Below are 23,445 nucleotides of genomic sequence, written 5' to 3'. Positions count from 1 at the left end.
AACACAGACATCTGACCTACCAAGTTTCAGAAAGGTAGGTGGGTGGTACATGTGAACACTCAATACAGAAATAAATATTAAGACTTTAGCAGGAACCAGAGGAAAACTAACAAAGGCCATCACTGGCTCTGTCAGCAGCATCAGCAACTACAAGCCAAAAAATCAATGAAAGAACACTCTTGGGCTACTGGATCAAAGCAATGACTTGTGAGAGTGACTATTAAACATGGGAAAAGAGAGCCAAAGAAAGCTCTATCCAGTTTTGTCATTGCTCTTTGCAGCACCACTTAAACAGAGGTGTTACCTCAGGGAGGCTGCATTCTATGCCAAGAATCGAGCTGGTTGGTGACCAAACCAGACTTTGGACCCAGGCCTGCCCTAGACTGAGCCAGGCAGCCCTCTGGTGTCCCACAGGCCTTCTTGAATAAAGAAAAGTCAATATAAACCATCAATATGATCAACAGACCTTGAACTGCTATCTTTAGAAAACATAGACATTTTAAACATTGAGACTGGATAAATGAGAGGAATCATTGTGAAAACCATACACAATCACTACTTCGCTTAGGAGACTTTGATCTGTAGAGACTGGCTTTGGTTGTAAATACAAACTTTGTCAAAAATAGCTTTGGATTATTAAGGCATTTAATTTAATTAAAAATGGAGGAATATTTTGTCTTTGTACTTTAACGGCTCTGAATAAAAAAGCAGAGAGAGAGAGAGGGAAGGAGGATGGGGGAGGGGAAGGGAAAGTAAGAGATCACCTCTATTCCTATCGCCCACATAACAGAAAGAATACGTTTAGCAAGAGAAAAATAAAATGTCACACCAACCTCCCGATCGTATACCACAATGTATAGTGAGCTGGTTCAATGGAATGGTTTTTGTATTCCCATGATAAGATTGACCGGAAATTTCGCAATGTCATCTTTAAAGTGCAAGAAGCACCTGAGAAATCTAAAGAGAATAGGAAGGAAAAAAAAAAAAAGGCATTGAAATGTGGAACTCAAGACTGTGCTTTAATCGCTGTTCAACTTGCCCCTGGGGATCTAGGGCCCACATCTCCAGCAGAGAAGTTCTCTAGAGAGCCCGGGGCCTTCAAAACACGGGAAGTCTACTGACATGGGAAATGAACTGATATTATATTGGGGTGTCAGAAAAGTCATGACATAATTTTTCTATGTTTTTCTATGCAAAAATGCATCATGAGTTTTCTGAGAACCCAATAATTAATGAATGAGCAACATGTTATCAGGACTGATAGGCGTAGAAACAGGGACTCAACACTGTGTAAACCAAAGTGGGACAAAAGGGTTTCTTCAATGATCACTGCTACTCTGTGGCTCATTGGACCAAAATAATCCAAGTCATTCTGGGCCTCATGGTTTACTTCCTCTCTGCCTCCCCCATCTGCTCCCCCTCCCCACTCCATTCCCTCAGTTCAGCTCCCACCTCCTCCAAGATAGTTTCCTTAACCAGTTCAGCCCACTGTGAGCTTTACTTTCTCTGGATTTTCTCACTGACCTCACTCTCCCTGTCACAGAATAGGGGAGAGGTGAATTCAGGAGAGGAGCATAATGTGTGTCCAGACTGGCCTTTCTAGGCATTTAAGCCCCACAATAATGCCAGAGTAGGTACCGCTAACTGACCCATTTTAAAGAACTTGAAACTACACGGCGCGTAACACTTGCGATGGGGCAGCTGTAACTAAGGTGCAAAAGTGACACTTGTCAAATCCTGCCTTATATGGTTGTATTTCTAAAGAACAACTGCATTTCCTGTGGTTAGGACCCAAGGCCTTGGTTCTTGGTTGTCAGCTCCGCATCCTCCAATGTTTATAACAAGGCCTGACACTTATTTAATGCTCAGTGAAGGTTTATGGACAAGAAGTTTAATTTAAAAAAATCTATTTTCCTTTATTTGGAAACAACAAGGTGAAAAAAAAATTGCAAACTAAAAAATTATTTCTGGACCTTTTTTTTGGCACAGCCTGTGTCTCCCCATTCTTTAATTAGTGAGAACATTCACAGTTTGAATGTTCTTTCAGAGAGTCTTAAAATAATCTTCAGTGTTGGGAACCAGCAGTTAGCATAATGGCTGTCGCTGGACTCCCACGAAGTCGACCGCAGTTCGCGTCCCGGACCCGGTGGCTTAAAACTCATGCTGGGCGCATGTGCGTACGTGCCCAAGATCCTGAGAGGAGAATGGAGGAGAAGGGATTGCAGTGCGACCATCCCCCTGGGGGGTGATTTCTTGCTTTCTGTCTCTATGTCTCTCTCTGTCTGTCTGGCGAGCGCCCGCGCCCTATAGCTAAAATCTCTCCAAAAAATAAATAATAATAATCTTCAGTGTTGATTTCTTATAATAGTTTTGCAAGACACATGTAAAAACCAGACCTTTAGTTTTAGTTTCCTTTAAAGAGAAAGGATTCCAATAAAATAGGCAAAAGATCTGGAATCACAAATCAAATTTCTTCTTCTGAACCCCAACACTTTGACCCTTATACAAAATTTAGCCAAGCAAGAAAATCTCTTACCAGGAAAAGCATGTAAAATGCCAAACATTAGACCGATGAGCACTAGAAGGAAAAAAAGCAAGTTAGAGAAGCAACAGAATTTCCCCTGGGCTCACCTTACAATCATCACTCTAAGCCTGAGACTCTTTAACACCCATGCATTATTGGATTCGGACACCTTGTGCTAAAAGAAAAACAAACAGAAAAACTAACCAACTAAATAAAAAACCACACCTCCAGTAAGTGGTTATAAGTCTACACTAGTATCAGCAGCATATAGTCCAAGGATCAAGTCCCAAATGGATGGATCCAAAATCAGATATGCATGGTAGCTGATGTAAACAACAAGGGTTGGACTGGCTAAGGGAGTGTCTTGAGAAGTAGTTACTGAGCTGAAAAAAAATGATCATAATATGAATGAGCATGTTAATTCAGGCCAGCCAGTGGTGTAGTGGTTAAGGTGCTAGCCTTCCACATGGCCAACAATGGTTTGAATCCTGGGCCTGGTAACTTGAAAATCATACCAAGCATGTGTGCGTACATGCCCAAAATTCCAGGAAGATGAAGAAGGAATTGTGGAGTGCTCATCCCCCTGCCAGGTGATTTCTCACTTTCCCTCTCCATGTCTCTCTGACAAGCACATGCAGTCTATGCAAAACGTTAAAGAAAAAAATTAATAAACTTTAAACATGAAGACATTTACCAAGGGTGGCTGAGGAAGGAAGTGGGTTCATGATGAGAACTGTTGAGTCTTGTCCCATTGGGCTAGATGCAGATCTGTGGGGGCATTGTTATCTGGATGTCACCATCACTTTTGCAGGAGTGGGTTACAGGCATTTTTAGTAGGGGGAGACCAGGAATTATCCTGTGCATTGGTTAGTCTGCCTCAGAAAATTGTCCCACTCACAGATTTTCTGCTGATAAACTATGGCACGCATGACACAGTGATACTGAAACAGAATCAGAAGGAAGGTAGAAAAAATAAATAGGACTGTAGGAAAAAATCAATAACAGACGAAGTACAAAAACCAATGTTCAGGGATGACTTCAGTCTAGGGGACGTGGTAGAACATAAGCGTTTGTGCTCTTCCCAAGTACAGGAGTAGGGTGGTAAGTTCCACCTGGATTAGAATAAGGGTATTAAGAGAAATCAGTCTTTGAAATATATACAAGAATATTCTCTATCATTACTGAGTTTATGTCACTCTTGTTTGCTTGTTTTCCTAAAATTAACAGTTGGGCAGAAACCCATAGAGATTCCAAACTATTAGTGCAGGCTTCCTGTCTACTTACCACTGAATTCTGACATTGGGTAGGCTATACTTGGTCCTCCACTCAAATAGCAATTCTGTGAAGGCTAGTTAACAATTTAAGTCATAATAGCCTGGTTTTCTTTTTTTTTTTAAAGATTTATTTATTTAATTCTATTGATTTTTTTTTACTTCATTTAAAAATTTTATTTTTACATTTCATTTTATTATTGACTCAAACCATGGTCAACTTTGTGGGAGTTCAGCGACATAACCATTATGTCATCTGTTGGTCCTTTTGCATAATATTTAAACAAGGGGAGAAAGCTAAGGCTTTCATTATGAAGAAGTAGGCTTGTGTAGGCCTGTATGTTCAGGGTTATCTGGAGGTTCAAGACTTTCAACCTCATATAAATAGAACCATGCCAGGTCTCTGTCTTATTCCTTCATAACCCAGCATTATAGATCTACTAAGGTTGATAATTCATCTATTTCTGGAGTCTGGCTTCTATTCTAATTGAGTACTGCAAGTGGAATTTCAGGGTTTTGTTTTTTTGTTTTTTTTTTTAATGGCTGAATCGTATTCCATGGAGTGAGTATATGTGCCACAATTTTTCAATCCATTCATCGGTCTTAGCAATCGTGAATAAGACTGCAATGAAAATAGCTGTGCAAGCGCTTTTCTGAGTGCTCTCCTGTTTTTTGGGTAGATACCCAGGAGTGGAATTGCTGGATCATATGGTAGTTCTATTTGAAGGTCTTTGAGGAACCTCCATATCGTTCTCCACAGTGGCTCTTGGTGATAACATCACAGGTTTCCACAAGAGCTAGGACAAAAAGTAGCACTTACCTATGAGTGATCTGAAGGCTGTGGAATTCTGGTTCAAATGCATCTTTGTTATTTTTTAAGTCCTTTCTTTACTTTCACACCTGAAAGACAATCATTAGGTGATCAAAATTTTGAAGTCTCTAAATTGCAGCAATAAAGATGGGGACAAAAACAACACAGTAAAAGGCTGGCAAGACATAGTTCCTGGCTCCAGGCATCCTCTGCTTTTCTGGGGGCTGGACTATGTATCCCATTTACTCAAGCAGCCTTGTTTCAGTGTGTGGGACTAATTTCTTCCCTCCTCAGGGAGAACTTCTAAATTTAACTTTTGTACAGGTAACAGTCATTTTTTTTCAAAATGTTAAACATACACACAAGTAAATAGTAAATAGTCTTAACTCCCTACTTGTAGGGAGGTTCTGGAACATGAACCCAGCACCTCTCTCATGTGGGTCCAGCCATACCACCATTGCATCACTCCTTGGTCCCTCTTATTCTGCAAATCCTTCAGAATGTCCATGCATAAGCAAAAACACATGTATTCTTATTCTCCCTGTCTTTTAAACAAGAGACAGCATGTAGAAGTCTCTGTCCTACTCTTCCTTCTCAAGTAAAAAAATACATTTCGGAGCTCTTTCCATCAAAGAGAATTTCCCTGTTTTTGTTTTTTAATAGCTGCATAATGTTCTATCCTATGGTAGACTATCATTTCTATAAATAGTTCCTTATTGATTGACATGTGATTGTTTCTAATCTTTTCTGCAAGGAATTCTCTTGGACCTGGACCATTTTATACATGTGTAAGTCTAAGTGTAGGAACACAGTATAGATTGCCAGGTGAAGGGGATCCAGGATCAGGATCCTGGCAGGGAACAGCACATTCAAGTTAGAATACTTTGAGGAAGAGTTTAGTCCAATGTGTGAGCAGCAAGTAGGCAAACCACAAAAGAGTTACCTTCAGTGCACAACAGTGGGTGCAGTTCCTATTCTGGACTTAAAGGGGAGCCGTGAAGGAGGACCCAGCATTGGAATTTAATGGGGAGAATCTAGTGTGAGGAACTCTGGCCTGAGGCCAAAGGACAAAGCCAGCCTAAGTTGACTGTGTAAGGAGGGAGTGGAGAAATGAATATCTCTCCCTACCTCCCTCTCTTCTCTTTCTTGGGGTTCCCCATTGGCTGAACCCAACAGGAAATCATAGAGCAAGGCATTCAGGGGTATGTCCATACAAGATGGCACAGCAAAGGGATGGAGACAGTGGAGGGTGGGCCTGAGAGGCAGACAGAGGATATCTGGCAATGGGAATCTCCATTTGTTATTTTGATAGGAACTTCCAACAACTAACTGGATAAAGAAATTGTGGTTCATATACACAATGAAATACTGTTCAGCCATTAAAAGGATGAATTACTGTCTTTTGAGGCAAAGTAAATGAACCTGAAGGAAATAATTCTAAGTAAAATAAGCCAGGCTAGGAAAGGCAAATACCATGGTTCCTCACCCATTAGTGGAAGCTAAAAGATTCATTTGCATAGACGTAGAGAGTGTAATGGTAGATACCAGAAGCAGGAAAGTGGAGGCAGGTGAGAGGCTGGGGTGAACTTGGTTAATGGACACAAGCATGTATATAAATAAAAGGAATGAATTAGAGAACACCACAGCACAGTAAGAATATTGGTGACTATTCAACATATATTTCTTTTTTTAAGAATAGATTTATTTATTTAATTTTATTTATTATTATTACTATTTTAAAATTTGCTATAGAGCACATGTGCTCACCAGAGAGAGACAGACAGAGAAAGAAGGAAAGTGAGAAAGCAAGCCGCCAGGTCCGGGACTCGAACTGTGATTGACCATGCGCAAGTACAAGGCCCCAACTGTCACACCTCCTGCTGCCTCCTTACATATATTTCAAAACATGCATGAGAAGTTTTGCTTCTCTATGGACATCAAGCTCTGGCCCTTTATCAAATTCATGAGAGAAAAACTGCTTTCACACTAATATTAATTTGTATTTCTCATTCTGAGTGTACTTGAGCAACTATTTGTGTATTTTAGGAGCTATTTACATTTCTTTTCCTATTGACTGTCTTTCTATATCATTGCCCACTTTGCTGTCGGGTTAAGGCTCTCTTTCTTACTGAAGGAGCTATTTTTCAGTTTTGGGATACTAGCCCTTTGTGATATGAATCACTTCTTTTTTTCTTTCCTCTCTAGTTTGTCACTTGCCGTTTGATTTACTTTTTTTTTTTTTTTTAACTATGCAGAAGTTCTCGGGTTTTATGTTTTCAGATTTAAAGGCATTTTCTTTCTTCTTTTCTTGCCCCCCAGCGGGTGCATGCACTAAGCAGAGAGAGAGATCCTCCAGCTGGGCATGGTAACGCAGCTATATTTTTTCACTTCTCCATTCTGTCAAGATTTGGGGCATGAACACATACATGCCCAGATTTTGAAGCAATCAACGACGGGATTTGAACTGTGATCAGACTTGTGGGGTATGGCTCCCAAGACACAGTCCTTGACCACTGAGCAAAGGGGCTGGCCCAGGTATTTTCTTTCTTAGCATCTGGACTTTGAGTCATAGAAAGTCTTCCCCATTCTGAGGTAAGAGAAAGATCCTTCAAGAATTTTTTTTCTTCTAGTTTGGCTAAAGGGCATGTGTGCTTACCAGAGAGCAACAGAAAAAAAGTGATAAATCAGTCCCCAAGGGAGATAGCCATGCTGCAGTCCCTTCTCCTTTTGGGATTTTGGACATGTATGCACACAAGTCCAGTATGATTTTCAAGCCACTGCGTCTGAGGCTTGAACCACAAAGTCGGCCATGTGGGAATCCAGTTGCCTTAACCTCCATGCTACCTACCAGTTGACCCTTTTCCAAGAATTATTATTTGTTTAAATTGAATTTATTATTATTGCTATTGTTTAGTTTGCTATAGAGCACAGGTGCTCACCAGAGAGAGAGACAGAGAGAGAGAAAGTGAAAAAGAAAGCTACCAGGTCTGGGACTCGGACTCAAACCGCGGTCACCCATGTGGGAGTCCAGTTGCCCCAACTATCACGCCATCTGCTGGCCCCTTTAAGAAGAATTTTAGTAGCTCCGATTAGTCTTATTCTTTCTTTCCCAGACATTTATCCCCATCCAAGTAGCAATGCCCTATAGATTCTGTCCCTGCAAACATTGGCCAATGTCAAGCTCCAAGTGAGAATGAAAAAGATCACTGAGCAAACTGAGTTCAAATGAAAACAATTTAAAAAGTCTTCTTTGGCCAGTCCCATAGCATACTGGTTAAATGTTGTGCATACAAAGTTGGCTCCCATAGGGCCAACCATGGTTCAATTCCCAGCCCAGTGGCTTAAAAAACACACATGTGTGCATGTAACCAAAATTCTGAAAGGATGGAGAAATGAAAAAGGGATTGTGACATGATCATGTCCCACTGGTGGGGGAGGGGGCAGCTTCACACTCTGTAGCTAGTGTAAGTACCCTCTGGCAATTAAAAAGGGGAAATGTCTGTTGACTACCATGGTAAGGGAATCCCACCAAGGTATTCATCTAGAAAAGTCATGCGATTCTAAGTCACACTTTCTAGCCCTGTTGTAAACTTCCTCACTCGTGAGATATCCAGGCACCTGTGTCCACACCTATATTCCATGATGGGCACCCGTTTAGAAACACCTGAGAAGGTATGTTTGTGATGTCACCCACTATCGCTCCATGGCAAGGGGCTGAATGGCTCTGAACATTCCTCTAATACCAGGCAGGCCTACATATAGAAAGGCAGTGTCCCTAAACTTTAACTCCTGGCCTGCATTTCAACATCTGGTTCTCTTGTTTTCAGGGTGGTACATTTGCACCTTTGTCATGTATCTGCAGCAATACTCAGGCCCTTCAGCTGCTAAGAAAATACACACATAAAACACATACACACATATACACACATACGCCAAAGTCCTGCTCTCCCCACTCTGGGGCAGGAGATGCATCCTCTCCTTGCTTTGTTTGTGGTACTTCCTACTCCACTTTGAACTCCACTTTGATGTCTGATAACTAGATTCCTGAGCACTTGTGAAATTTAACTTCCCTTGTTGGCATCCTGCCTGAATTGTTAATGGAGCTCTTTCCAACTCCCTGACTACAATAGACCAGGCTTTCTAAAGCATGGCCCTTGTTAGTCTCATCTCTGTAGCCAAGGGCAGCCTCCGGCCCCTTTTTTATGCTTCTCCAGTGGCTGCTTGAAATTTGAAAACTTTAATCTTTGAATCTGTGTTTTGTTAGTGAACACTGATGGGACAGTGGTGCACATGCTAGGCTGGGAGGCTTAGCCCACACGTGGATCATTCAAACCCACATCTATACCCAGGATGGGTTCTCCCTATGCCCTCTTCTGCCACCCTTTGTGATGCTAACTGGGTCACATTGGTGGATAGTCCCAACATTCTACTGAAGTCCTCCTGGTACAGGCTGGGGAGGTCAGAGTCAGGTGCTCCAGCCCTATAGTGGTCTGGGGCAGGTAGGGTGGAGTCTTCTCCTGCCCTGTGCTGGAGTGTCCGCCTTGTCTAGGGGGCAGCTGGCTGGAATTTGGGTCTGGCAGGAACGAGCCTCCAGGTCATCCTTGACCCAAGTACCTAGCATGTCGGAAGCAGTGGTTTAAAGACCCTTGGACATGGCCAGTACGCTATGGACGGGAATGGCACATCCTAGGGAAGGGGAGGCGGCTGGACTTTCCTGGAACCTTCCCCAGGGCTACAGTGAGGGGCAGCTATCAGGAGGGGGATCCTAGGAAGTCAGGTCCAAGTGCATGCACACCTAGAGTCGGAGGACAAAGGGGCCCTGGGCACCTGCCCCTGCAGATACTGTGCGTCTCCCAATCCTTGTCCCTGAGGGAGCCTTCCTCTGGGCTGTGTTCTGTGCCTGGGACAACCCTTTCCTCCTTTTGGGAGCCTTCCTGAGTTTGTCTTGAGGCTGCTTCTTCTAGTTGGTTCCAGGGAACTTCTCAAGTTGTGTTAAACTGATTGTTTGATTCTGCAATTCCACATATGAGTTAGATGCATTTATATTTGTATTCAAATCTGATTTTGCACAATATAAAGAAAAACTGCAAACATTAATGCTGATAATTTAAATGTTTGATTTTTTAAAAAATAATTATTTTACTTAACTTTAGTTATTTAATTTAACCAGAGAGGGACAGAATAAGAGAGAGAGAGAGAAAGTGAGAAAGCAGGTCGCCAGGTTTGGGATTTGAACTGCGGTTGGCCATGTGGGAGTCCAGTACCCTTAACCACCGTGCCACCAGCCTGACCCATAATATTTGATTTTAAAAGTTGTGACACTAAATACCAAATTTTAAAAAAATGGTAAGCTGAAAGAGGGAGATCATGTAAGAAATGAAAACGTGTTATATTTTATTACTTTTAGTGGTACTTTTGCCTTTTGAAATGAGTGGGCCCTGCATTTTTATTTTGCTTTGGGTGGTCCCTGCAAATTAGGTACCCAGCCCAGTCTGTAGCTCACAGTGGCCTGACAGCGCACTTAGTACCTTAGGCTGAATTCCAGGCTGTCAGCCTCTGTGTTTTCCCTCGAGTGAGTGAGTTTCCTACCCATGTGATGTGCTGAGCTTCAGGTGACAGACCCCGAACCCTTGGCTTTCTTTGGCCTTGTTCATTCTTGGTCTCCTATCTGGAAGTTCTCCTTGCCCTTCACATTCAGACACACACGACTGCTTTGCAAGGCTCAGTTCACATGGTTATTACTTGTGTGAAGAGATTCCTCTCTTCTGGCTTCTCTCAGAAAGACAGACAGCCCTCAGAAAATGTGCTGCTCACAGTCCTGTCTTAGAGAACACAGCTGTCTTTTCTTCTCCCGGGCAGAATCAGACGCCGGGAGGCAGACCCTGAATAATGAGTGAACTGAATTCAGAAATATAGAAAAACAACTACGTATCTTTTACTGGAAATTTAAAAATAATACAAAAAATTACAAAGGAGAAAATAACAATCATCCTTATTTTTACCATTCAACATTGACTACTGTTAATATCTTGATATATTTGTTTTGAGTTTATTTTTCTAATATCTTCCTTGTTTCTGTAAAAATTCTTCCTCATGCTCATTTTTAAAATGAAAATTTTAAATTATTTGACAATATAATGAAAATCTCAGTATCCAGGTATTACCATCATTAACATTATGTGAACAGAATCTCACAGACCTTTCTATGCCTACACACACACACACTCACTTGGGGAAAAAACTGAAATAAAGCTGAGAGAATTGAAATTGAAAATTTTGGGGGGTATCCACAGGTAGAGTAACTTCCTACCGTATCTTTAAGGTTTAAAAACAAATTTAGGAAAGACATAAGAAGTTGGAGTATTTATTATATATTCGCAGCACCCTCAAGTTTAAACCGTATTTATTGTTCCATGCTTTGAAAGATGAGAACATGAGCATTATCATATTTCCTTGCATCTTCCTCCCATTTCTTTTTTTTATATCTTTTTGCCCAGACTTACAACGCTCACATTCTGTTACCCACAATTCCTAGAGCTGTTATTCTACATTTAATAGAATAAACACTAACAGTGCTTCTGCCATTTCCCCCACTCTAGTTCTTTTTTCTTTGTAGTCTATTTTTAATTTTGATTTTTATAAAACAAAATTATAGAATTCCCCCCTCCCCCCTGAGAACTTCACATTCTTTTGTCTGTTAAATTCACTGCAGAGCTCTTTATTTTGGTTATTTCTTAATTTGCTATTTACTGGATTTTATTATCTAGCAGTATTTTGTTTTTCTTGTTTTCTTACTAACAGGGCTCACGGGTGCTGGATTCCCTTTGTTCTTCATATTTGAGGAATTCCGCTGATTGACTTTCAACCTGAATACCATGATGCTGGCCGGATAAAATATCCCCCTGGGAAAAGTTTCTTTCCTTTAGAACTTTTCCCTTGAACTATTATATCTGACATTTAGTTCTGTACTCGAGAAGTCTGAGGCCAGCTGGGTTTTCTTTATCCTTTTCTACTTTTTCTTTTTAGATTTCTAGAAGTCTTTTTCTTTGAATTTAAATCACTTAAGATATCTTGATTCTCACATGAGATTTTCCTGGAATATGCATGGCATGTTCTTTTGGCCTACAGACTATTTTTTTCTTCATTTCAAGAACATTTCTTTTATCCTACTTTTACTTTCATTTTTGGTCTCTTTTTAAATTTTTCCCTCTTTTTAAAAAAAGTTTATTTAGAGAGAGAGAGATGGCACCCCAAAGGGGTCTCAATGCTTAGATTTACCCTCAGCCTCAGCTGGTCCTGGATCATGGAACAGGGAAACAGCAGGCTCAGATGTACGTAGAGGGTCTCCAGACATGAATTCAGAAACCTCCCATGTGGCGAGCCGGGTAGTTTAGCACTGTTACCATGGAGGTCCAGCCTCTCCCCCATTTGTTGGGTTCTTTACATCAGGGATTCCAATTATCCCAACCCTGGACTGTATTTTGTCTTTCATATCAGATTCTTTCTAAGTGAATCTTTGTCTCTTTCACCTGCATTTATTAGACTTTAACCAGGTTTTTTCTGTTAAAATATTTTTATTTTCAGAAGTATTCTGTTCTTTCCTCTAATTTACTTCTTCTGCAATTGTATTTTTAGAATCTTCAATGTATTCCTTTAGGAAACTCTCTTTTCATCTCCACTTTTAAATTTCTTTATCTGGGAGTCTACTGAATACATATTTTCATCAACTTGTAGGTTGTAAGGTATTCGTAGGGGATTTCTTCTGCTCCAAGAATATTATCTTTTTTAGAGGTTTTTTTGTTTGTTTGTTTGTTTTGCCTTAGGGTGTGTATGCTCGCTGGAGAGAGAGAGACAGAGACAGTGAGCGGGAAAGTGAGAAATCCCCCCTCCAGGGGGGATGGCCATGTTATAATCCCTTCTCCTCCATTCTCCTCCCTGGATCTTGGGCATGCACACAAATGTGCCTGGCGTGATTTTTCAAGCCATCAGGTCTGGTACTCAGACCACCATCAGCCATGTGGGAGTCCAGTGACGTCCTGCTAGCCTGCAATATTTCATTTCCAGTAGGGCTCCTTGGACTTCCTTTCCCCCGCATTTCTACTTAATGTGGCTGGCACTTGGCTGGCTGTAGGCACCTCCTGTGGTAATACAGTGAGAGAAATCCTGACTTTCTTTTTACAGCTGTATCCGATGCCAGTTTGTCTGGGCAGCTTCTCTAGCCTGAAAGGGTGGTGTGGGGATGGGGGAGGAGAGGGGTAGGGACAGCTCAGTCTCAGTCACACTGCACAGGTCCTGCGCTCCTAAAGATTTTTTTTTTTTGGGGGGGAGAGGTTTTTGCTATAGGGCGCTTGCGCTTACCAGACAGACAGACAGAAAGCAAGAAATCACCCCTCAGGGGGGATGGCCACGCCGCAATCCCTTCTCCTCCATTCTCCTCTCGGGATCTTGGGCATGCATGCACACGCGCCCAGCATGAGTTTTAAGCCACCGGGTCTGAGACGTGAACCGCGGTTGACTACATGGGAGTCCAGTGACATAGCCATTACACCAACCGCTGGTCCCGCTCCTAAAGATTTTAAGAGTCTGCGTGCAGGCTTCAACCAACTAGTGTCTCTAGGGGAGAGGTTTGGTGGTACCAACCCCTTGGGCTGTGGGTTATCTTCCTGGTTGTGGGGCAGGAGTTCCTGCTCCTTGTCAGACAGGTGAACCTCCAGATCTCACTCACGTCTGCCCAGCATGAAAGGCCCACTGTACATATGGTAACAATCAGCTGCTGTTTTCCTATAACTGATTAGGGACAATTTTCAAGGTGTTCATTGACTTAATGGTGTAGTTTCTGGTGGTTGGGGCATATTTACATCTTTTTAAAACTTCAGAATTAAAAAAAAAAAATGAAGAAACAAGGGACCAGTGGGTGGTGTAATGGTTACGTTGCTGGAGTCCACCATGGTTCAAGTCCCAGGCCCAGCAGCTTAAAACTCACTCCAGGCATGGGTGCATGCATACCTCACATTCTGAGAGGAGAATGAAGGAGAAAGGATTGCAGCATGGCCCTCTTTCTGGAGGTTGATTCCTTGCTGTCTTTCTGATGCTCGAGAACCCTATAGCAAGAATCTCTCTTAAAACAAACAAACAAACAAACAAAAAAACCCAAACCTGACGAAAGTGCTTAAGGATAGCTTAAGTGTCCCCCTTTGTAAAACTGTAAAACTCTGGCTTGTCAGGTAACTATGTATTCATCTTCTCACTGGTTCTACAGAACATATTTGGTGGCTCTGAACTCTCTCTCCTCCTACACGCTCCCGCCCCCCCCCCTCCCATCCCTTGTTTTCTCTTTTTTCTACCTGTCTTAGTTGCATTGCTACACCTAAGACTGGGTGATTTTTAAGAATTATAAGTGTGGGCCAGCCAGTGGCATGAAGGTTAAAGCGGCTGGATTCCACATGGCTGACTGAGAGGTTAGAGTCCAGGACTCAGGCCTCAGATCCTGAGAGGAGAATGAGAGAGAAGAGACTGTGGCATGGCCATCTCCCCTAGAGGGTGTTTTCTCACTTGCTTTCTCTTTCTCTCTCCAGCAAGCAAATTTAAATATAAGATATTTTTAAATAAAAAATTTAAAAATATGTTAAATAAAAAAGAAATACAAGTTTATTCAGCTTACAGTTTGGTCTGAGGTCCAGGTCCAACTGCTAGTGAGGCTGCAGCACGGCAGAGGGCAGGAGCTTGAACGGAGCAACTGTCCATAAGTTTCTGGTCCTGGCCTGTATCCCCGCGGGTTCTGCCTGCCTCATGTCCTCCCCTCCTATCCACACCAGAACGCAATCCTGCAGGCCTCTGCCCTAATGACTATCGCACCCTGAGACACCATAAAGGGGTTGAGTTTCACCCAATCCCCTTTCACAATACAACCATGTCCCTACATGTGAACCTTTTGTGGACAAACTATTATCTGAACCCTTACATCAGCCAACCTTCCTTGCCAACAAACTACTTTTTCATTTTTCTCTGGATTGGACGCTGTCAGCTTCATTTTGGGAAGGAGGAAGGGCCCTTCAGAAAAAAAGTACTAACAAGCTTAGCTCAAACTCACTAATATTTCACAAAGTATAAAATGCACTTTTCCTTTTCAAATTTGAATATTTCTGAAATCAGAAGGCTTTGTACAGTGGCTTGACCTAGTTTTCTTACTTGGTTACGTAAAATAAAAGTGCATCAAGGGCATTTTTGTTTGGATTTTCATTTTAATAAAATATGATGATTGATTCACCCCTACTACACAATCAAAGACATTCTCAGAGCAATTATTCTACTAGCCTTTTTATTAAACCTTGTCTAATTTGCTCCAGACCTCCTTGGAGACCCTGACAACTACACCCCAGCCAACCCTCTCAATATCCTACCCCATATTAAACCAGAGTGATCCTTCCTATTTGCCTATGCAATCCCAAGACGTGGTCTAAATAAATTAGGAAGTGTATTAGATCTAGTAATATCTATTCTAATCTTAACTATCAACCCCGTACTTCATACCTCTAACCAATGCAGCAAATATGTCAACCAATCAGACAATGTCTATTTTGAATTCCAGTAGCAGACTTATTAACACTCACATGAACTGGCCGCCAACCAGTAGAACACCCATTTATCATTATTGGACCAAGTAGCATCAATCTTACATTGCTTAATCATGATTATTCTTATACCCCTAGCAAGCCTCATAAAAGACTATCTTTAAAAATGATAGTCCCCATAATATAAACAATATACTGGTCTCGTAAACCAGAAACGGAGAATAACCTCCCTGGGACATTCAAGGAAGAAGTATCGAACTTCACCATCGACACCCAAAGCTGATACTCTATAAACTATTCCTTGTAAGAATTTACAACCTGCATCAACTGCCACCCTAGTAACTTGGATACAGATTAATTGTATAACATTCAACTAATTTATCTATGCTCATTATTCACGTACTTCATGCATTATGTGCTCTTCCACATAATATATGGGACAGTACATTAATATACAACAGTACATAGTACATATATGTATAACTGTGCATTAATTTACTTACGCCATGCTTATTAGCATGTACATATAATGTAGACATACATAGTACATTCAGCCCTAACTCAACATAACTGCTTTACAACATGGATATCAAGCCAGTACTGTTAATCCTTAATGTTGCATAGTACATATTATTACTGATCGTATATACGATCAGTAATATACATAGCATATACGGTCTCGAAAACCCTTGACTACATGCATATCATCTCCTAATGGTGTCCCTTGATGTGACCACCTCTGTGAAATCAGCAACCTGCCCAATTTGTGTCCCTCTTCTCACTCCAGGCCCATTACACATGGGGGTTTCCAGCGTGAAACTATAACTGGCATCTGGTTCTTACCTCAGGGCCATTGAACTAAGATTGCCCACATGGTCCCCTTAAATAAGATGTCTCGATGGACGTATGATGATCAGCCTGTGCCTAACACAACTGTGGTGTCGTGCACCTGGTATTTCTTTAATTTTGGGGATGGTATCACGCATCATGGCCTATTGTGGCTGAGCTTAAATTGAATATTCTTTCATCTCAGATAAGCCATAGAGTGTTATCTTTCCACGCTCATTGGACGTAAGAAAACGTTAATACAGACTCAGACAGGAACTCAGGCACACGTACACCACACACGTACGCATCCACCAAACCTATTATCACTACATGTTATGAATCGATCCGCAAACTCCCCCACTCTCCGTCTTAGCTATTAATTATTGTAAGACTGAAACTCTTGCCAAACCCCCAAACAAGAAATCTTACACCACTACAGCTAAGTTTTATTAACCCAATTATAAATTCAACTAGAAAGAGCTTTTAGCTAAAACCATAACAAATACAAATTTTTAAAAAGTTCATTTTTTAAAAAAAATTCAGACTTAGTGAACTAGAAATTTTTCATTTAATTATAAGATTTTTAAACATTGCCACAATACGGGCATACACTTAAAATGAATTATTTTTTTCGAGAAGAAAATCATAAGTAAATTAATACAGAAAAGTTAATGTAGCTTATAATTAAAGCAAGGCACTGAAAATGCCTACATGAGTCTAATGGCTCCATAAACACACAGGTCTGGTCCTAGCCTTTTTATTAGTTAGTAGTCAAATTATAATTGCAAGTATCCTGCCCCAGTGAGAATGCCCTGTAAGTCCTCAGACTAAAAGGAGCAAGCATCAAGTCCACTATTACGGAGCTCATAATGTCTTCTTAACCACACCCCCGTGGGCAACAGCAGTGATAAAAAATTCAGCCATGAACGAACATTTGACTAATTTATACTACCTACAATTGGTAAATTTCATGCCAGTCACCACGACCCCACAATTAATCCAAACTAATAAATCACAGCGTAAAGCATGTTTATGAATAAATACAAAAGGTCAAATACAATCCAAGGTGTAAAATGATACAGAGAGATGAAGAACTATAATGAAAGTAACCTTATTAATTCCGATTTCATGACAATTAAGACCGAAATTGGGATTAGATACCCCACTATGCTTAATTATAAACCCGAGTTACTTAATTCAACAAAGTTACTTGCCAGAGTACCACGTGCCACAGCCAAAAGTCAAAGGCCTCGGCGGTGCTTTACACCCACCTGAAGGAGCCTGTTCTCTTTTTTTTTTTTGAGAGTTTTTTTTTGCTATAGGGCATGTGCGCTCACCAGAAAGACAGAGAGATAGAAAGCGAGAAATCACACCCCCCAGGGGGAATGGCCACACTGCAATCCCTCCAACTCCATTCTCCTCTCGGAATCTTGGGCATGCATGCACATGCGCCCGGCGTGAGTTTAAGCCACTGGGCCACCGGGTCCAGGACTTGAACTTCATGGGAGTTCAGCGACATAGCCATTACGCTAACTGCTGGTCCCCAACAAGCGTGTTCTGTAAGCGATAAACCCGTTAAACCTCACCACTTCTTGCTAATTCAGCCTATGTACTGCCATCCTCAGCAAACCCTAAAAAGGATACAAAGTAAGCTCAACTATTCACATAAAAATGTTAGGTCAAGTTGTAGCCCATGAGAAGGAAAGAAATGGGCTACATTTTTTTTCTACAGAACAATTACACATTAACTTCTATGGACTCTAGAAGTTCAAGGAGGATGTGGTAGGAGAACAGAGAGCTCAGCTGAATTAGGCCATAAAGCACACACACACTGCCTGTCACCCTCCTTGAATATTTACCAACACGCACATATTAATCTCAACTAATTCATATGAGAGGAGCTACATCGTAACAAGGTAAGTATACTGGAAAGTGCACTCAGAAAAAAAAAAAAATCAAAACGTAGCTTAGAATAAAGCTTCTGGCCTACACCCAGATCTCACTCATATGATTGTTTTGAACTGACTCTAGCCCAAACACATCCAAACTTAACAATGACCATCACTAAATTAACACATTGAGTACCATTGAAAGTATAGGAGATAGAAATTTGAATAGGCGCTTCAGGGAAAGATGAAAGATAAGTCAACATTACAAAAAAGCAAAAGTTAACCCTTTTATCTTTCTGTGTAACGAACTAGCCAGAACAAATTTAGCAAAGAGAACTTTAATTGAATACCCTGAAACCAGATGAGCTACTGATAAATGGCTAATAAGTGCAAATTCATCTATGTCACAAAATAGTGAAAAGATTTGTAAGTAGGGGTGACAAGCCAGCTGAGCCTGGTGATAGCTGGTTGTCCAGAACAGAATATAAATTCAACTTTACACCCCACCTAAAGAAAACCTAATCTGTATGTACATTTAAATGTCCATCGATGGGGGTATAGCTCCTTAGAGCTAAGGAAAAAACCTTAGAGAGTATAAGTTGAAAATTCCATCAAAGAGGGCAACCCTTCTAGGGAGCTCTGTTTTTTCTTCTTTCTCCTTTAATAAACTCCCTGCTTTGGTATACCTACTCTTCTGTGTCCACAACTCTTAATCCTTCCTTAGCATGGGACAAAAACCCGCATCTCACTGCAAGTGTAGGCCAGATCACCCTGCGCCCCCTGCGCCCCCACGTTCATGAGTCATACTGCCGTGCATTGGCCGGGAAACATCTATATTCTCCTTCGGGTCGGAACGGACTCAGTGGTCCCCATTTAAAGGCTATTTTATTACCAAACTGGAGAAAGTGATGGATGATTTCAGAACTTCAGCTCCTGAACTAAGAGGTCCTCCTAATCCTAATGTCAAATATATTCCCTTTGATGAAATGAAGGAAAGATGCTGAAAATTGTCACTGGGTTTAATGGTGTCCCTGTGTGAATTGCTAACAGATCCAAGGAGAAACTATACAGGGACAGATAGATTTCTCAGAGGAGCAGAAAGGATGTGACGGTTGTTAGCCGTGTTTATCCTTCTTCAGAGAAAAATAGTTCCAATAGTTTAAATCAAATGAACGGTGTTCTGTCTCCTGGAGATTCACCAGGCTATACTGACAGTCTGATGTAAGTGGGCCTGGAGTACCCAGGCCACTTAATCGACGGAAGGTTTCTTTGTCAGCCCCCATGACAACTAATGGTTCGCCTGAGAGAGACAGCATAGTCCAACTTACAGCTGAATAAAGAGAAAAATCACAGGGATTCTGAGGTCTCTGAATCAGAGGTTTCCTCAGTGAGCCCTATAAAAAATAAACATCCAGGTGAAGTTGCTGTGGGAGCTGAGGGGCATGAGGTAAACAGAGTCAGGTTTGACAAAGAAGGTGAAGTCAGAGAGACAGCCAGCCAAACGACTTCCAGTGAAATTTCTGTTACGGTTGAAGAAACAGAAGCATCATCTTCCTCTCAGGACAAAGACAAAGAAAGTAGTTGTAGCAGGCAGCACTGTACAGAAGAGGAGGAAGAAGAGTCTTTTATGACATCAAGAGACATGAGCCCAGTAAGAAAAACATCAAGAAAAATAATCTGACGATGGCCTCACTGTGAATGAAGAGACTGCTGAGAATAATCAAATGCAGGAATCTGATCTGTCTCAAGGTGAGCAGGACTGACATTCTGCAGGGAGAGAAAATGCAGGCCCTGGAAGTAGTGGTTCTGACTGCTGTGAAACAGAAGATTGAGTGGGATCCAAAGAGGCTATATCAGAACCGTCCATGGATAATGACGAGGAAGCCACAGAAGTCACAGATGAACCGATGGAACGAGCCTAACTACTGAGATGCAGTACTTTACATACAGCTCTGGTTTTACACTGTATAAAAACTTGTATGTAATCAAGTGGGCCTTTAGTTTGACAAGAGAAGCAGGTTATAAAATTAAGTACTTTATGGATAAACCCTGAAAGAGTTGTATATGTAGGAACTGTGAACATCAGCTTCTCTGGGTCCTGCTTACAGCTTTTTTCTTTTTCTTTTTTTGTTTTCTTCTTGGGCAACTGGTCAAATCAGTGGTTTCTGAATAGATTTTTTTTTTTTTTTAAATTTAGATCTAAATTTCTTAAACTGGGAGGTAATTATAATTAAAAAAACTTTTGTTCAAGAGTATCACACTTAGTTCTTACATATGCAAGAAAGCTTTCTGTCATGTTTCTGACAGCTCTAGCAACTTTCATATTTTGGTCATAGTTTCAACATTTTAACATGTGAATTATAGGGTTTCATGCTGGTTTCCAGATTTTATTATTTGACTATGTACAACAGAACTTTAAGTTTACACACACACATATATACATATATATATTATTCTAAGGGGGGAGATATTATATTTTTCTGTTTCTATAAGAGATGAATACAGCGAATATTATTTCTAGTGGTAATGATTGAATTCACCTCTTTCAGAAGACATTTTCTTTCTCTTCTAAGTAATTCAAATAAAATCTGTCTCTTGTGAAACCCTGGAAATCTTGGGACCAGCAGTTAGCATAATGGCTATGTCACTGGACTCCCATGCAGTCGACCGCGGTTTGTGTCCCAGACCTGGTGGCTTAAACTCACGCTGGGCGCGTGTGCGTGCGTGCCCAAGATCCTGAGAGGAGAATGGAGGAGAAGGGATTGCAGTGTGGCCATCCCCCCAGGGGGGTGATTTCTCACTTTCTGTCTCTCTGGCAAGTGCACTCGCCCTATAGCAAAAATCTCTCAAAAAAAAAAAGAAACCCTGAAAGTCTTAAGTCTGTTGAAATACCAGGTCAAACACATTCCTTCCAAGAGAGATTTTCAAACTAAAATTCTTTTGTATACTTTTGAGGTGCCTGAGAAAAAGACTTCATTATTATTTCTGAGAAATGTGCTTTATCTTGGAAATTGTGCTCAAACATTAGCTTACTGTTTTGCAGGATGAATGCTTATGTAGCTGAGACCATCTCAGAAGAACCAGGCAGGTTCCTTGACCTTTTGCTTGCTTTTTTGAACATTGTGAATATTACACATTTCTTTCTAAATTATTCCTGAGTATGAAAATGTCATTGGGATGAAATACCACTGTACTGGAAGAATTAATATATTCCTCTAGTAATGTACTTGACCTAAATGACTGACACTTTAGGGGTTCATATAAACCACCATAACTTGTATGACATTTTGAAGTGAACTAAATATTTTGAACATGCTTCTTCAACAGCCAGTGTTATATTTTTCAGATCAACATAAAGCACAAGGATTACTTTAAACTCAATATTTTCAAATTCACATCTTTACAGTCAGGCAAGCTGCAACTTCCCTGTCAAAATTACTGGCTGCCAAATTTATACCTGTTCCTTCAGCTGTACCTTTTGATAGTTAGAATTTTTACATTTCTGTAAAGTAGAGTTTGTAGAATGTAATGTGTCCACTGCCTTTGTGAAACGGTATATAATTGTATCATTTCATTGTGGGAACTGAACGCTTGGGCTTTCAATACAGTATTCATATTAAGCAATAAATATTAATGTTATAAAAAAAAACCATCAAAGAACACATAGTCAGCCTTCTGTATCCACAGTTCCATGAAATGAAGTCCACCCACTGTGAATCAAAAATACTTGGAAAAAAACGTTGCATCCATAGGAACACGTATGTATTTTTTGGTCATTGTCCCCCAAACAATTCACTATAACAACGATTTACATAGCGTTAAAATGGATTGGGTGTTATGGGTAATTCAACGCTGATTTAGAATACAGAGAGCATGGATATAGGCCATGTGCAAATATTAGGTCATTTTATAGAACGGACTTGAATAACCATGAATTTTGGGATCTGCTGGTTCTGGAATCAGTTTCCTGGCAGGTATCGAAAAGAGTATACATTTCATTAACTCTTCAATAGTTAGAAAATTTATAAACATAACAGGAATGTTCCAATGTGGCTTTGTGTGTGTAAGTGTGAGCAATGGAATATAGCTTTCAAAAACGTTTCACATCTAGGTTAGTACCTCTTGGGCTATGGTCTTTTTTTTTTTTTTTAAAGACAAATCACCATTTGTCAAATCACATTAACCAAATTTCAGGTAATTTAACTTTTAAATAAATACCTGCGAAACTTTAGAGGTAATTCAAACAAAAATAGTCAAGCAGATTTTTGATGATCTAAAGTTGAAAAACAACTTTTGTACTGTACAATTGAAAAAGTCATTTCCTGAAACAAACAAATGAAACCTTATCGCACATACCCAAACTGTAGGAGTTTATACACATTTTCCTTAGAGCAGATTCTGGCATGACTTTGCTGTCCCCCTTCCCGGCCTAGCCTCAACAGGAAGGATACAGGCAGGATACTTAGAAACCACAGCGAGGGAACGGGACAAGGAGTAAACTAAGGCTTCTGGTGGTTAGCATGAAATCCGGGGCAGGGGAGACTGCAAGACTCCGGGCTCCAATCCTAGCACCTCTCACCACCGTCCCCTTTGCTACGCTCAGGTACAGTTACTAGGTTCTACACCTTTTGTGGGCTAATCGGAGTTTCTCAATAAATCCAAATATATGACCACAAAATGGGTTGGTGGAACCAACTCAAGGATGAAATGTAAGTGCCGAATCTCTCTCAGTATTTGCAGAAATGTACAGTATCGCACTCCTCGCGACCCAGAGCGGGATCCACCCCTCTGTCGCCGCAGCCCGGTCTTTTCCCCCACTCCACCAGCTTCCAAGCGTTGAATCTGGAAGGACTGAGGCCACGCCAGCCTCGGATGCCATGCTAGGACCTCTGCTCAGAGTGGGTAACAAGATCCTTCACCCCAGTTTTGCAAGGCGGCCTTCGACTTCTAATTTCGGAGCACACGCCCACTTTGCAATGGTAAGTTTCGCTTACCCGGGTGTCCCGGACATCCTGGGTAATGTGACAACTGCCCCGGGGGCGTGCGCAGGGCTAGGCTAAAGAGAGCTCTTGGCAGGTGCTATCCCAAGACCCGGGGCTGTGTGGGTCGCTGAAGTGGTACCCGGAGAGGGCAGGGATGCACCAGCCAAACGCCCAGAACTTGGAGGAAAGGCAGGCGGGGGAGGAGTCCAGGGGAGGGAGAGGAGCCTGACACTGGAATTCCCGGAACCCGCGGCAGGGAGGTGGCGCTGGCCCCATTGTCAGCAGCAATCCTGTCCCCTCCCCCGTCCCCGCCATCCACGCGCTACCTTGGCAGTTTCACCCCCCGGCTTCCCTCCAAAGATGCCAGCTTCAGGCCCAGCTCCCAGGGCAGGCTCTTGCAGCCATCCTCAGCACTCGCTTCGGCGCTTGCGGCCTGGAGGCGCACTGGGGCGTCCTTTTCCGCAGCTGCGACCTGCGATCTCCTTTAGCCCGCGCTGGGCGTGGGCTGCGTGGGGCAGAAGCTGCAGGGCGGCCGGCCGTGGCTTTCTTGTGGGGCGGGGCTGGGTGGC

General features: G+C 41.6%; 1 protein-coding gene and 1 pseudogene across 12 annotated transcripts in view; one reads left to right on the top strand and one right to left on the bottom strand.

Moving 5' to 3' along the window:
* IFNAR2 (interferon alpha and beta receptor subunit 2) overlaps positions 1–23,433 on the bottom strand; it is a 92,759-nt gene extending 69,326 nt beyond the window's left edge. For 10 of the 12 annotated variants that reach the window (XR_003550297.1, XR_003550298.1, XM_027773971.1 and 7 more), the window contains exons 1-5: positions 23,203–23,433; positions 4,616–4,695; positions 3,219–3,465; positions 2,537–2,578; positions 834–957 (exon numbers count right to left, since the gene is read on the bottom strand). Coding sequence is in view for 10 of the 12 variants with exons in the window: in XM_027773971.1 (XP_027629772.1) it covers positions 834–957; positions 2,537–2,578; positions 3,219–3,276 (224 nt within the window). In the remaining 2 variants the exon portion in view is untranslated. Of the gene's footprint in view, positions 1–833; positions 958–2,536; positions 2,579–3,218; positions 3,466–4,615; positions 4,696–14,267; positions 14,404–23,202 lie in introns of those variants that run through there. The other 2 variants (XM_027773968.1, XM_027773969.1) reach the window with 2 other exon arrangements.
* LOC102472727 (serine/threonine-protein phosphatase 4 regulatory subunit 2 pseudogene) lies at positions 17,521–20,561 on the top strand (annotated as a pseudogene).
* Positions 23,434–23,445: the final 12 nt, after the last annotated feature.

This window comes from Tupaia chinensis, unplaced genomic scaffold, assembly GCF_000334495.1.
Source record: "Tupaia chinensis unplaced genomic scaffold, TupChi_1.0 Scaffold000392_1, whole genome shotgun sequence".
In the NCBI taxonomy this organism is placed as follows: domain Eukaryota; kingdom Metazoa; phylum Chordata; class Mammalia; order Scandentia; family Tupaiidae; genus Tupaia; species Tupaia belangeri.
The sequence above is the reverse complement of the archived record's forward strand: the minus strand, read 5'-3'. Positions and strand labels throughout refer to the sequence as shown.